The following is a 14446-nucleotide window of genomic DNA, read 5'->3' as shown; positions in this document are numbered from 1 at the left end:
CTTCTTTCTTTGGGGATACATTAAGGACCATTGTTATGCCGGAAATCCAGAAACAGTGTCAGATTTAGTAGTAGCTATTAAAAAGGTCATCAGCAACATTAAAGACGACATGTTAGAAAAAGTTTTCACAAGTTTTCGTAAAAGAATTGATTTTTGTACAAATTCAGATGGTGCACACTTTGAAAATATTTATCATTAGCTTACTTGATTATTAGCATATTTTTCATTAATAAAATAAACTGATATACAAACATTTTGCTAAATTTTATTTATACCCATTAAAAACTGCAGACTTTCCTCTTTCCAACGCAATTTTTGTTTTTTCAATAACTGCATACGTTTAAAAATGACAGCTGATTAGTTTCAACAACTTCCCATGGGACACCCTGTACATAGCATTAATGGCCGAATGGGGGAATTAAATGAGCTCGTAGAATCATTAAAGCAGTTTAATTTTACCATTGATCAAGATAATGCCAATCAAAATATCGCTAATGAAGTCTCATTACAATGCAGTGAAAGTTTGCCAGTAAAATTAAACATCGAGCTTCAAAATATTGAGAGAACCTTACAAGATAAACAAATATTCCATGATGTAGTAAGATGATTGTTATGTTATTAAAATTATATCATACTTACATAAATGAATATACATATATTTTAATGTATGTTAATCTTTTAGGCTATGGAATTGTCGAAAATAGGTGGTAATAATCTTAAAATCATTGTCAAGAAAGTGATGTGTCGAATTTTAACACCGGAAATTGGAAGAGAATATAGCTGGGAAGGACACAAGGGAAACCTGATTTTTAAGGATTTAATCCTGGCAAAGTTAGTTCTTAGTAAGTAAAACAAATTTTTTCTTAATTTCTATATGATGTTTAGAAAGGTTGTATTTTATTTATTAATTAAATTAATTAATAAATTAAGAATACTTAAACTACTCAAGATTTTAATGAAATTTATTTTTTTAAAAATGTTTGAATTGCAATGGAAAATAAAAGAAATTTCAAAGAAATTTACTAGAATATCTATTTAAAAAAAAACAAAATACTATTCCTTATCATTTCAGAATCCGTAAGACTCACCACAAAAAAAAGTCAGGAAAATATAACAGAAAATGATATTATCAACGCCATTAAAACTTGGTTGGTGAAAGCCAAATTAAAAACAAAAGAACCAGTACAGCAGAATGAAGCCAATCGTTCAACATATGATAGCGAACATTAAAAATATTCAATGTTTCTTGAAGTATCTGTCTTTAAGTACAAATTTAATATTGATATTTATTCTGAAGGCCTGCATATAATTGAATAATATATTGCATTTGTGATAGTTATTAAGTACTAAATTTAAGCAAAATACCAAAGATGCAACCCTAAAGCAAATATAGTTTTTTTATGTTTTTATATAATATACTTCGATAAGATTTTATTAATAATTATTATGATTTACTTTATGTTGCGTTAAAAATAATATGATTATAATACATAATTATATAATACATAATATTATAATTCCAAATAAATATAGATATACATATACATATAATCTTAAAATTTCAGTTATTGAATTTCACTTTTCCAGTACTTTAATAATACTTACAATATAGCATAGAATATCCTATAAATATTGTTTAGAATATTCGTGAATAATCTAATTGTTTTAAGTATGTGCATAGAACATTTGGTATCCCTCCTTTGAATGTTTTATTAATATTTCCGAATATTCCGTATTTTTTAAATATTCGAGAATATATTCGTAGAACACTTATAGATCTTTCTGGGAACATTCAAAATGGGACATCGCACATTCTATATATATTCATAGAACATTTATAGAATATTTGCGAATATTCGTAAAACATTCTTAGAATATTGACATTTTTCTTAATATATTCGAGAATATTCACAAAACATTTGTACATTATTCGAGAATGTTTATAGAAATTTCTAAGAGCATTCAAAGCGGGACATCGTACGTTCTTTACACATTCATAGAACACTCATAGGATATTTACGAACATTCTAAAGAATATTCATAGAACATTTTTGGAATATTCCATGCTGTATGGGGACGAACGTGATGAATTGAGGGAAAAGGCGAAAGAAAATATTGCTAAAATTCAGAGTCAGAATAAGCGAGGTTTTGACAAAAAGAGAGTTATTGCTACAAAATATCGAGAGGATGATTTAGTGGCGATAAAGCGTACTCAGTTAGGTCCTGGTTTGAAATTGGCTAATAAATATTTTGGTCCATACACTGTAGTAAAAGTATTGCGTAATGATCGATACATTGTTCAGAGAGTAGGTGAACATGAAGGACCTTTTAGAACATCGACGTCTGCGGATCATATGAAACCATGGGTAGATTATGCGAGTGATGATTCAGAGAGTGAGAATGATCCGGAGATTGATAATGAGAGCGAAGACATTCGAGGGCAAATGTTCGAGCAGGATGGCCGAATGTAGGGCTACCATATGTATATCGAGCATATATCGAGTATAAGTAAGTCGGCGAAGCATCAGAGAGCGATGCGTCATGACGTGAGCCGCGAACGCATAGCGTCGCAGTGAGTAATTGTAAGATGAGACTGCGCGTAAAGGAGTGAGAGAGAGAGAGAGAGAGAGAGAGTGAATTCCAAAAAGCGTTTTGCCTAATCGAGCGATGCGGATGTTATAAGACGACAAAGAAAGAGTTGTAGAGCCGAACGGCAGAATCGATGAGTGAAGAGTTTAGCGAGAGACCCCGTAAAAGTAAGACCGTGCGAGAACGGAGAATCGGTTGCGTGTGGTGTGACGAGTCCTTTATCTTGTACTGGCATATATATCATTTTTATATTTTATATTTCATGTCTACAACGTATATTACAAAAAATATATACTGACATACACTTATATAATTTTGTGCATGGAATACCACATATATATATATATATATATATATATATATATATATATATACATTTTTCCACTAAATCATTATTTTCCAAGATTTTTAACCGTTCCGGAACTTTTTGCCAGCACTGTATATACAGTGCTGGCAAAAAGTTCCGGAACGGTTAAAAATCTTGGAAAATAATGATTTAGTGGAAAAATGTTTCAAACAAAAAGTATAGGACTTAAAAATGTATATATATATAGGGTGTCCCGGGTTTTAACCGACAAACTGCGGGAGCATATTCTACTAGTGGAAATAAGAAAAAATTCTTATATCGAGTTTGCTTAGAAATGCTTTATTACAAAGTTATAAACCAATATTGAAAAGAAATATGAGATAAGTAACAACGGATTTTTTCACAAAAATAAAAATTATGTACGCAATGATTTAGTGACGCATTTCAAAGTGTTGTCCTTGCACATCGATACAAGCTAGACATCGACGTAGTACAGAATTTGTTACAGTACGACATTCCTGAAAATTTTGTTGCATCTCAGTAACTGAATTAGTAATTCGTTGCTTTAAATCTTCAAGCGAGATTACTTCTGTACTGTAAACTTTATTTTTTAAAGTTCCCCATAAATAAAAATCAAGAGGCGTTAAATCGGGCGATCTTGGAGGCCAGAAAACCGGTCCTCCTCGACCAATCCACCTATGAGCATAATGTTCATCTAACCAGTTTCTAACTTGTTTAGCATAATGCGATGGACAACCGTGTAACTGTATCCAGCTGTTTTGGCGAAACTGCAGTGGCACATTTTCCATCAAAATTGGTAAATCGTTTGATAGGAATCTTCGAAAAGAATCTCCGTTCAATCGGTCAGGTAAAAAGAACGGACCAATAAGCCGGTCATGAAGCATACCCATCCAAACATTACATCGAAATTCGTGTTGAAAGTTTCTTTGTCTGGTAGTATGTGGATTATTATGAGCCCATACATGGCTGTTATGAGAATTGAATATGCCTCGTCTTGTAAAGGTCGCTTCATCTGTCCATAATATCATTGATGAGAAAAGATTGTCCCTTTCTACTGCATTCACATACCAGTTACAAAATTCGACTCGTTTCTGATAATCGATTGGAAGTAATTCTTGTACAGGTGTGTAATGATATGCGAATCTGTCATCAGCACGCAATGTTCTCCAAATAGTGTTTCGTGATATCTGCGGTTGAGCTGAAGCACGTCGAACACTTTGTGTAGGAGTATTATCAAAAAGATTTAAGATTCTTTCCGAGCGTCGTCGGTGTCTTAGAACTGAACGAACATCATCATATTCATTCATAGGTCGAAATGAACCCAAATTACGTAATTGCAAATGGGTATTACTAAACACAGAACTATCTGGTACTCTCCTGTTAGGAAATCTACGTTGATACTCTCGTACGGCAGCTCGTGCATTTCCGTCACAGAATCCGTACACGAAATGAATATCAGTGTATTCCTCATTTGAAAACACTTTTGGCATTCTGATAGTAATTGCTAGTTCACACGACGATTGAAATCTAACAGCTACTGTTGTGAAAGTAACAATCACACTGAATCGTTTCAATATAGTGAACATGAATACATGTGAATACACATAACATAAACATCTTCGACCTTCCAAATTCTACACTATGTTCCGTTGTTACTTATCTCATATTTCTTTTCAATATTGGTTTATAACTTTGTAATAAAGCATTTCTAAGCAAACTCGATATAAGAATTTTTTCTTATTTCCACTAGTAGAATATGCTCCCGCAGTTTGTCGGTTAAAACCCGGGACATCCTGTATACAGGGTGGTCTACTTAAATCGATCATCTTAGATATTTCACTTGTTTTTGATGATACGAAAAAATGTCTAAGGAAAAAGTTGCACCGTTCGAAGGGGCTATCATGATGACAGAACAATTTTTTCAAGGCTATTTTTTACGGAGATGCAAAGGTCAAGATAATTTTTTTAAATGGAACTACATAATTTTGTTTGCGCAATTGTATAGCCAACATCGAGAGGAGTTCAGCGACCTATGACAACATGACCTTTAAATGATCTTGAACGTGGGAAACAAAAAAATCAAACTTTATGTTCTTCAACACAAAAATTTATTTAAGGAGGTGTTCGAAATGATGTCCTCCGACTTCAATACATTTTCTAAGGCTCCATGGACGTTCTACTTATCGAAGCCACTTTAGATTTTCGACGGTCCAGTAGTTCATATTTCTTCTATTTACTTGTCCATGGTTAGTGAACATTGATTCATCGGTAAACACTCTCATGTTCTGGAATTCAATGGAATGTAAGATTTAAATAATTCCATACATGTATTGTGTGCGTGTGTGTATGTGTATGTAAATATTTATGATCGTGAAATGCTTTCGCAGTTCAGTTCATTTCCTGAGCTTCTCGATATCAGAGTTTAAATATGACTGATTATACGAAAGAGGAAAGAATAGAAATGCTTCTTATTTACGGTGAAAGCGGAAGAAGCTCTACAGAGGCGCAGAGAATGTACGGCCAAAGATACCCTGAAAAGCGTTTACCGTCTCGCGCTGCTTTTGACCGTCTTATTAAAACATTTCGTGAAACTGGAAGTGTTTGTTCACGTAAGAAAATGCGACCTCGTTTGCAAACTAATGAACCAGCAGAAGTTACTGTTTTGGCTGCAGTGGCAAATAATCCACATATCAGTTCTCGACAAATACAAAGAAATACTGGTATTTCCAAGACAAGTGTTTTACGCATTCTTAAACGCCACTCATTTCATCCATATCACATTGCATTGCATCAAGAACTTCATGGAAATGATTTTATTAATCGAATAGAATTTTGTCAATGGGCGCTACAACAGTTGGAGGTCAATGAATTCTTCTTCAACAGAATATTGTTTACCGATGAATCAACTTTCACTAACCATGGACAAGTAAATAGAAGAAATATGCACTATTGGTCCGTTGAAAATCCAAGGTGGCTTCGACAAGTAGAACGTCAACGTCCATGGAGTCTTAATGTATGGTGTGGTGTTTTACACAATCGAATCATTGGCCCTTTCTTTATTGATGGTACATTAAATGGTCAAAAATATGCTGATTTTTTGTCCCAACAATTACCAAACTTATTGGAAGAGGTGCCGTTAGAAACTCGTTTACAAATGTGGTATCAGCATGGTGGTTGTCCGGCTCATAACGCACGTGTTGCACGTACAGTTTTACACGAAATGTTTCCGGAACACTGGATAGGAAGAGGAGGACATATCAGTTGGCCAGCACGTTTTCCTGATTTGAATCCTTTAGACTTTTTTGTGGGGAATGTTAAAGAACACTGTTTACAATGATGTACCAACTACACAAGAGAACATGAGAGAGCGCATTTTGAATGCATGTGCTAGTATAAATTCAGAAAAGATAGAAAGGGTAAGAGTATCATTTGTGCATCGTATTAGAAAATGTATTGAAGTCGGAGGACATCATTTCGAACACCTCCTTAAATTAATTTTTGTGTTGAAGAGCATAAAGTTTGATTTTTCTGTTTCCCGCATTCAAGATCATTTAAAGGTCATGTTGTCATAGGTCGCTGAACTCCTCTCGATGTTGGCTATACAATTGCGCAAACACAAATATGTAGTTCCATTTAAAAAAATTATCTTGACCTTTGAATCTCCGAAAAAAATAGCCTTGAAAAATTTGTTGTTCTGTCATCATGATAGCCCCTTCGAACGGTGCAACTTTTTCCTTAGACATTTTTTCGTATCATCAAAAACAAGTGAAATATCTAAGATGATCGATTTAAGTAGACCACCCTGTATACGGGTAGACCATTTTATTCAATATACGCGAATATCTCGACAAGGAGAAGTTTTTCAAAACACTGTTTCAGACAAAAGTTGTATGGCTTCAAGGGGGAAAGATGATGATATTATCAATTTAATTGTAGATGGCGCCACTTTAGAGACTTCATCATGGCGGCCATTTTTTTAAATGGAAGTTGATTTTTCTCTCTAAGTAACAGTTGTAGCTGACAATGAGACGAATACAACGGTATTTTGTTTTTTGCAATGGGACCACTTTTCAATGAGTTACAGCGTTCCCAAGTTTATGGGGATTGTTTCGCGACGGTCTCGCGACGCGCTCAAAGCCCTACTCCAGCCGCACACATGTGCCCGCGTGCGACCAAAGCACGCAAGCCGGCATCACAGCATGATTCAGAGGATCGAAACTGCTTGTATAGACATACCTCGGGTCGTATTTCCCCATACCGTATTGGTCCATACATTCTTAATGGTAGTACTCAAGTAGTAATCAAGGAGATTAAGTCAAGTTTAATACTCTAGTGGGTTATCTTACTGCGGTTAACACTTGATACTCGCTAAAATCTACATTGACATTAACATTATGAGTGATTATTCTCCACAAGAAAGACTTGACATGTTTCTTATTCTTGGTGAATGTCGTATTAATTATCGTCAAGCTGCTGCTCTTTATCAAGTTCGGTATCCAAACCGACGTCATCCGAATGCTGCTGTTATTCGAAACATTTATTTAAGAGCTCGACAGGGTAATTTGGTACGTAGTAGACAAAGTCATGGGTACAAGAACGATGTACGTGTATTGGTCGTTTTAGCGTCAATTTACCTCAATCTTCATATTAGTAGCTACCAAATGGCGAGACAAATAGGTATAAGTAGAACTACCATTTTAAGAATTTTAGGAAGCCACGGATATCATCCGTATCACATAATGTTAATGCAAGCTGTCAAAGAAATATTCTCGCATATGTGTTAAGACACCCGGTATGCAGGATATAGACATGCGCGTTCGGTGCCAGATGAGCCTTTTCGGAGTACACTGCGCACACGCGCCACGTTACTCTGTTCTGTTCGTTTACCGCGTGTAGAAGTATAATAAAGTTGTTCTGTGTGAAGCATAATACTAAAGTGAGTTGATTAATAGCAAACCTCTCTTTTCAATAAAACGATTATTAGTAAAATACCTCAACACAAGCTATTACACCAAATGATATGAGGATGCGTTTACAGTTTTGCCGATGGGCCCAACAAATGATTAGAAATAATCCAGCCTTTTTTTATTATGTAATGTTTAGTGATGAAGCAACATTTAATAATAGTGGACAATTAAACAGACACAACTGTCATTATTGGGCAAATGTTAATCCTCGATGACAAATAGACAATCAATATCGCTGGAGTATTAACGTTTGGTGCGGCATGATTAACGTCTATCTGATTGGTCCATACATCTTTGATAGTAATGTAACCGATCAGAACTATTTAGCCTTTCTAAGGAATGAACTATTAGGATTGCTTGAAGATGTTGATTTGTATACAAGATTCAGAATGTGGATTCAATTAGATGGGGCTCCACCACATTACGCGAGAATTGTAAGAAATTATCTAAATAGACGCTACAATAGCATGTGGATCGGACGAGGTGGACCAGTAGCATGGCCAGCGCGATCTCCCGACTTGACATTACCCGACTTTTATTTACGGGGTTATGTAAGAAATGTCGTGTACGAGCATGAACCTACAACTCGAGAAGACATGATTCAGAGAATCAAAACTGCTTGTACAAATATACCACGGGCCGTATTACTTGAAACTGTTAACTATTTTGAGCGAAGAATCGCGTTATGCATTCAAGCAAATGGAAACGTCTTTGAACATCTTTTAGAATATGTTTATACAAAATCGTGAGAGGCAAGGGGAACTCACGTTAATAAAGCACCCCGACGTGAGAGGCAAGGGGAACTCACGTTAATAAAGCACCCCAAAGGGATGAAAGCTCCGTCACGTCCACGTCGTTTATCCTGGGTGACGCTAAGCACGGGAAAATGCGTGTCAATCAGTCTGGAGCTGGTTGACTATCAAACAGAGTTAGTCCAGATAACGAATAGGAACAACATATACACACGCACACGCACGCATGCATGTACGTACGCGCGCGCACTAACACATACACCTCCACGCAGAGGTGAAGAATGGTTTGGAGTTACAAAATACGCATACTTTATGGGGGTAAGAGCTTTTTACTTAAATTATAAACTTTGGAACGCTGTAACTCACTGAAAAATGGTCCACTTGCAAAACACAAAAAACCATTGTATTCGTCTCATTGTCAGCTACTTTTACATAGAGAGAAAAATCAACTTTCATTTAAAAAATGACCGCCATGATGAAATCTTTAAAGTGGCGCCATCTACAATTAAATTGATAATATCATCATCTTTCCTCCTTGAAGCCATACAACTTTTGTCTGAAACAGTGTTTTGAAAAACTTCTCCTTGTCGAGATATTCGCGTGTATTGAATAAAATGGTCTACCCGTTATATGACTTATATATACAGGGTGTCCCAGACCTACCGTATAAGTCGTGAATGGTAGATTCCTGAGTTCATTTGGAGACGAAAATTCTAATGCCAAAATGTCGAGGCTGCTATAGTTTTTAAACGGGAAAGGTTTAAAGTTTACCAATAAGCTTGTCACAATTTCGCGCGCTCAGGGACATCACATATCAAAAGGGCCCTTCCACATCACTTCACTCAACTCGATAGAAACATGTTAATGTGTTCGAGTGTTAACTCGAAATTATTATTCACTTTATTTCTTTGTACACTGTTCATAAGACCGACGAATATCAGGATGATAATAGTTTCTAAATTGTCATATGGAAACGCGATGCGCGTCGAACTTTCAAAGCATTCATGCGAAGCGTGCAACGAATAAATGACATTTCTTCTGTGATGAGAGAAAATCTATACGATCGGTATAAAGTTTTCTGTATGGTTTTCTGCATGAAATGTCGCTAAAAAAAATTTATAAGAAAAGAAAATATTAACACATGTGACAGTATGTTTTATTAATTTATTACTTTATTTAAAGGAACAAGTATCGTGCTGCGCTCGAATACATCCAGAATGTAGAAAGATCAATTACAAGGTGATTCTCATCACAGAAGAAACGTCATTTATTCGTTGCACGCTTCGCACGAATGCTTTGAAAGTTCGACGCGCATCGCGTTTCCGTATGACAATTTAGAAACTAACATCATCCTGATATTCGTCGGTCTTGTGACCAGTGTACAAAGAAATAAAGTGAATAATAATTTCGAGTTAACACTCGAACACATTAACATGTTTCTATCGAGTTGAGTGAAGTGATGTGGAAGGGACCTTTTGATATGTGATGTCCCTGAGCGCGTGAAATTTTGACAAGCATTGGTAAACTTTAAACCTTTCCCATTTAAAAAATATAGCACCCTCGACATTTTGGCATTAGAATTTTCGTTTCCAAATGAACTCAGGAATCTACCATTCACGGCTTATACGGTAGGTCTGGGACACCCTTATATACACCCTTGTATATATGTATGTGAATCGTATATTGTGAGGACCGACACTAACCCATATATTTTTTTAAGTACATAGGTATACATCAACGTGTAGATGAGTATATTAACCGAATTTTTTATATATATATTAATTTTCCGAAGTTATTCAGCATTTTCCTTTGTATACAGTAATCGTATATACTGAGGACCGATATTTTAGAAATTATTTAGACTCTTTCTTTGCTCATTCTGAAATATATATTGTTTTATTTCTCATCGCTTTCTGGCATGCAATATCGGTTCAACAGAAATAAACTGTCACCTAAACCAAATTTGCAAAATTTCGGAATTTGTTGTACAATTTGTATTCCAACTCAGTACAAAGCTAGATACATTTTGTTGGAAAGGAATAATGATTACGAAACACTGATTTAAACACCGAGTAGTATTCCGGAAATCTCTATCTCACGTCGCTTGTGCGCAAATTGCATGAATTTTATTTTAATGTATATCGTTTATTAGGAGGACCGACAAGTTTTACGCATTTTCGCATGGAACGGTGGCAGATAGCGATTCGCGGGATAAGATAATTTCTATCATCACTTTCTGGAGCTATCGAAAGGGTAGTATTCCGGATATCTCTATCTGAAGCCGTTTAGGCGTAAATGGGAAGAATTGTTATTTTAATGTATATCGTTTACTATGAGGACCGACAAGTTTTTCGCATTTTCGGATGGAGGCTGATAGCAATTCGCGGGATAAGATAATTTCTATCACCAATCTCTAGAGCTATCGACGGAGTAGTAATACGGATATCTCTATCTGAACCCGTTTAGGCATAAACTGAAAGAATGGTTATTTTAATGTATATCGTTTACTATGAGGACCGACAAGTTTTTCACATTTTCGGATGGAACGGTAGCAGATAGCGATTCGCGGGATAAGATCGTGAAACAGAAATCTGTAATCTATAAGCAATGTCACTCGGCTGACATGTGATAGCTTCATGTGATAGCTTTGACAGTTCGATGCACGTTGCTTTTAATGACAGATTAAATTTTTAAGATCTTATTATAAAATGTTAGAATGTTAGAATGAATGAATAGAATGTTCAATACATTATCAATATATTATTTATTATCGGCGTATAAATAAATGAAAAGAAGTATCAAAAATTGATATTGTAATATCGCATATGATCCAAACTCAGGATACTTAGAGCCTGTCACTACTGTGCAATGTACCGTGCCTGAGCGCGCGAATTTTAGACGATACGATTAGTCAACTTTAAACGCTTCTCATTTAAAAACTATTGTAGTCTCAACATTTTGGTATTAGAAAATTCGTCTCCAAATACTCTCAAGAATCTCTCATTAACGGCTGTCGCACTTGCTCTGGGACACCCTGTATATATGATATTTTTTAAGAGATTAATTTTTATTTGGTTAGTTATGACTGGTAAAGTTTTACTTGGCGCCATTTTCCGATATCATATTTTTTATAGGTTTATATACGACATTTTTTTAATAAGTTAATTTTTACTTGGTTAATTTTATATATACAAGGTCTTTCCTAAGTAAGTAGACAAACTTAAGGAAGATATTTCTTGGCTTATTTTAAGAAGAAAAGGTCCTATAAACATGTGTCCTGAATTGCTTCGTTTTCCAAAAAATAGGTACATCACTGTTTTTTTCACTTTTCATTATAGAACAGTTTGTGTTATTGCAAATGAAACAAATGAAAAACACACTGAGAAACCTAATTAGTTGATGGAACCAAAAGTTTTTCGTTGGCGAGTTTTGTTTCATTGAAATAAATCAATTGGTTTTTGAAAAAGATTGGATTGTTTACAAACACCAACTTCTTTTGTTGGCTGTTAACAAAAGTATTTTGTTCCCTTAACAAATAATACTAAAATGTATTGGGTTGTTCGGAAAGTTATTTCGTTTTTTCAAGGAAAACTGAAAGGCGGTTTTTTCATATTTAAAATAAATTTTATTCAGTGATGTATTGGCCATTTTGTTCCACTACCTTTCGCCATCTTTCCGGCAACTTTAAGATTCCACGCTCATAGAAGTCCTTTTCCTTATTGACAAAACATTGAAGCAAGTGATTTTTGACGCCTTCATTTGAATCGAAGTTTACATTGTTCAAAGAATTTTGTAGAGACCGGAACAAATGGTAATCGGATGGTGCCAGATCAGGAGAGTATGGTGGGTGTGGTAGCACATCCTATCCAAGCTGTAAAAGCTTCTGGCGAGTGACCAAACTTGTGTGTGGTCTGGCATTGTCGTGATGGAATACGACACCTTTCCTATTCGCCAATTCTGGTCGCTTCTGCTTGATGGCAGCATCCAATTCATCCAGCTGACGACAATACACTTTCGAATCAATCGTCTGGTTGCTTGGTAGTAGCTCGAAAAATACGATTCCCTTCCAATCCCACCATACAGAAAGCATGATCTTCTTTTGATGAATATCTGCCTTGGATGTCGATCGAGCAGGTTCATCTTGCCTGGACCATGATCGTTTTCGCTTAACATTGTTGTAAACAATCAATTTTTCATCTCCAGTTATAATTCGCTTCAAAAATGGTTCATTTTCTTCACGTTTCAACAATGAATCGCAGATGGTAATGCGTCGAATCAAGTCAATTTCCTTTAAATTGTGTGGAACCCAAATATCGAGCTTTGAAATGAATCCAAGGCGTTTCAAATGATCGTAAACAGTCGAATTCGATAAATTTAACTTTTCAGCACTTTCGCGTGTTGTTATGCGACGGTTTGCATCCACCAGAGCCTTTATTTTCTCGTCATCAGCTTTAATTGGCCGACCTGAACGTGGTGCATCTTTCAAATCGAAATTTCCAGTACGAAATTTCGAAAACCAATTCTGACACTGACGTTCATTCAATACATCTTCTCCGTACACGGCACACAATTTTTTTCTCGCTTGCACTGTATTTTTACCCTTTCGGTAGTAAAAAAGCAAAATATTACGAAAATGCTCACTTTGATTTTCCATGTTTGATGTGATGCCAAAAAAAATTACTTGACAGATCGCAACACAATAAGATACTAAATGACGTCTGAAATGTCAGTTGTCAAAATATAAAACGAAGTTGCCGCTTAGAGTAAGGTTAAGTATCGAGGAACGCGACTAACGACATCTCTTTGCGAAAAACGAAATTACTTTCCGAACAACCCAATATATAGTCCAGAAACAAAAAGTGTGTTGTAGTTACAATCCGTAAGTTGTAGTATCTGTATTTAGTAGTAGCAAAATAGGAGTTTTGTACTTTGAACAAAATATTTGGTTCCATACATATTCTCGCAACAAAATTAATTTGTTCCTCGAACAAAAGTATTTGTTTGCTCATGTAGAAACAAATGACTTATGTCATGTCAACCAAAATTTGATTAATCCAACCAAATGGGTTTCTTAGTGCAATAGTAACTAAAAAGAAAAATTATAACTAAAAAGAAAATAGTAACTAAAAAGAAAAATTATAACATCACAGTAACTGCTGAAAATGTCTACTTGCAGCCATGATACGCCTTAACTCTCCTTTCCATTGATTGACGTACACGCTCAAAAATACCTTTTTTCTTTTTGGGACGTGAGGAGAAAAAAATGCTATTATGCACCCCCGGCCGCTCAGCGGTTACGAAAATCGCCGACCGACGCGGGGAGTGTGGGACTCTCCCAGGACCCATACTGGCCTCTGGACATACCCACTAAAAAACCCCTCCGAATTTACATCCTCAGACACTGGACGGAACCACCGGGGGATTGCCCTCAGCAAACTACCCAGCGGTCCGCCAGCCGCGTCCAGGGAACTTGATGTTATGTTCCCCCATTCTACACACACACAGACCTTCCGACGCTCCCTTCAGACGCTCAAAAATACCTGGAGTGTTACGTATTCTCTCACATCTATTTATTATGTGATTTCTGAGATCTTCCTCAGTTTGAATAGGTGTCGCGTAAACTAAAGATTTAAGCTGTCCCCATAGAAAAAATCTACTGGATTTAAGTCTGGGGATCTTGCAGGCCATAACTGGTTTGGTCTTTGAGTACCTCGACCGATCCATCGATTGGTAAACTTCCTGTTCAAAAATTGACGAACTGCTAAGCTAAAGTGAGGTGGAGCGCCATCATTCATAAACCACATTCTATT

General features: G+C 35.8%; 1 protein-coding gene across 1 annotated transcript; it reads left to right on the top strand.

Annotated features, from left to right (window-relative positions):
- The first annotated feature begins 386 nt into the window (after positions 1-386).
- Positions 387-1415, top strand: LOC113562922. Its single transcript, XM_026973705.1, has 3 exons — positions 387-598; positions 683-842; positions 1073-1415. Exons 1-3 carry the CDS (start codon positions 410-412, stop codon positions 1228-1230), a joined length of 507 nt encoding a protein of 168 aa, XP_026829506.1. The 5' UTR covers positions 387-409; the 3' UTR covers positions 1231-1415.
- Positions 1416-14446: the final 13031 nt, after the last annotated feature.

This window comes from Ooceraea biroi, chromosome 11 (genome assembly GCF_003672135.1).
Source record: "Ooceraea biroi isolate clonal line C1 chromosome 11, Obir_v5.4, whole genome shotgun sequence".
Taxonomy (NCBI): domain Eukaryota; kingdom Metazoa; phylum Arthropoda; class Insecta; order Hymenoptera; family Formicidae; genus Ooceraea; species Ooceraea biroi.
This window is presented reverse-complemented; position numbering and strand designations above follow the sequence as displayed.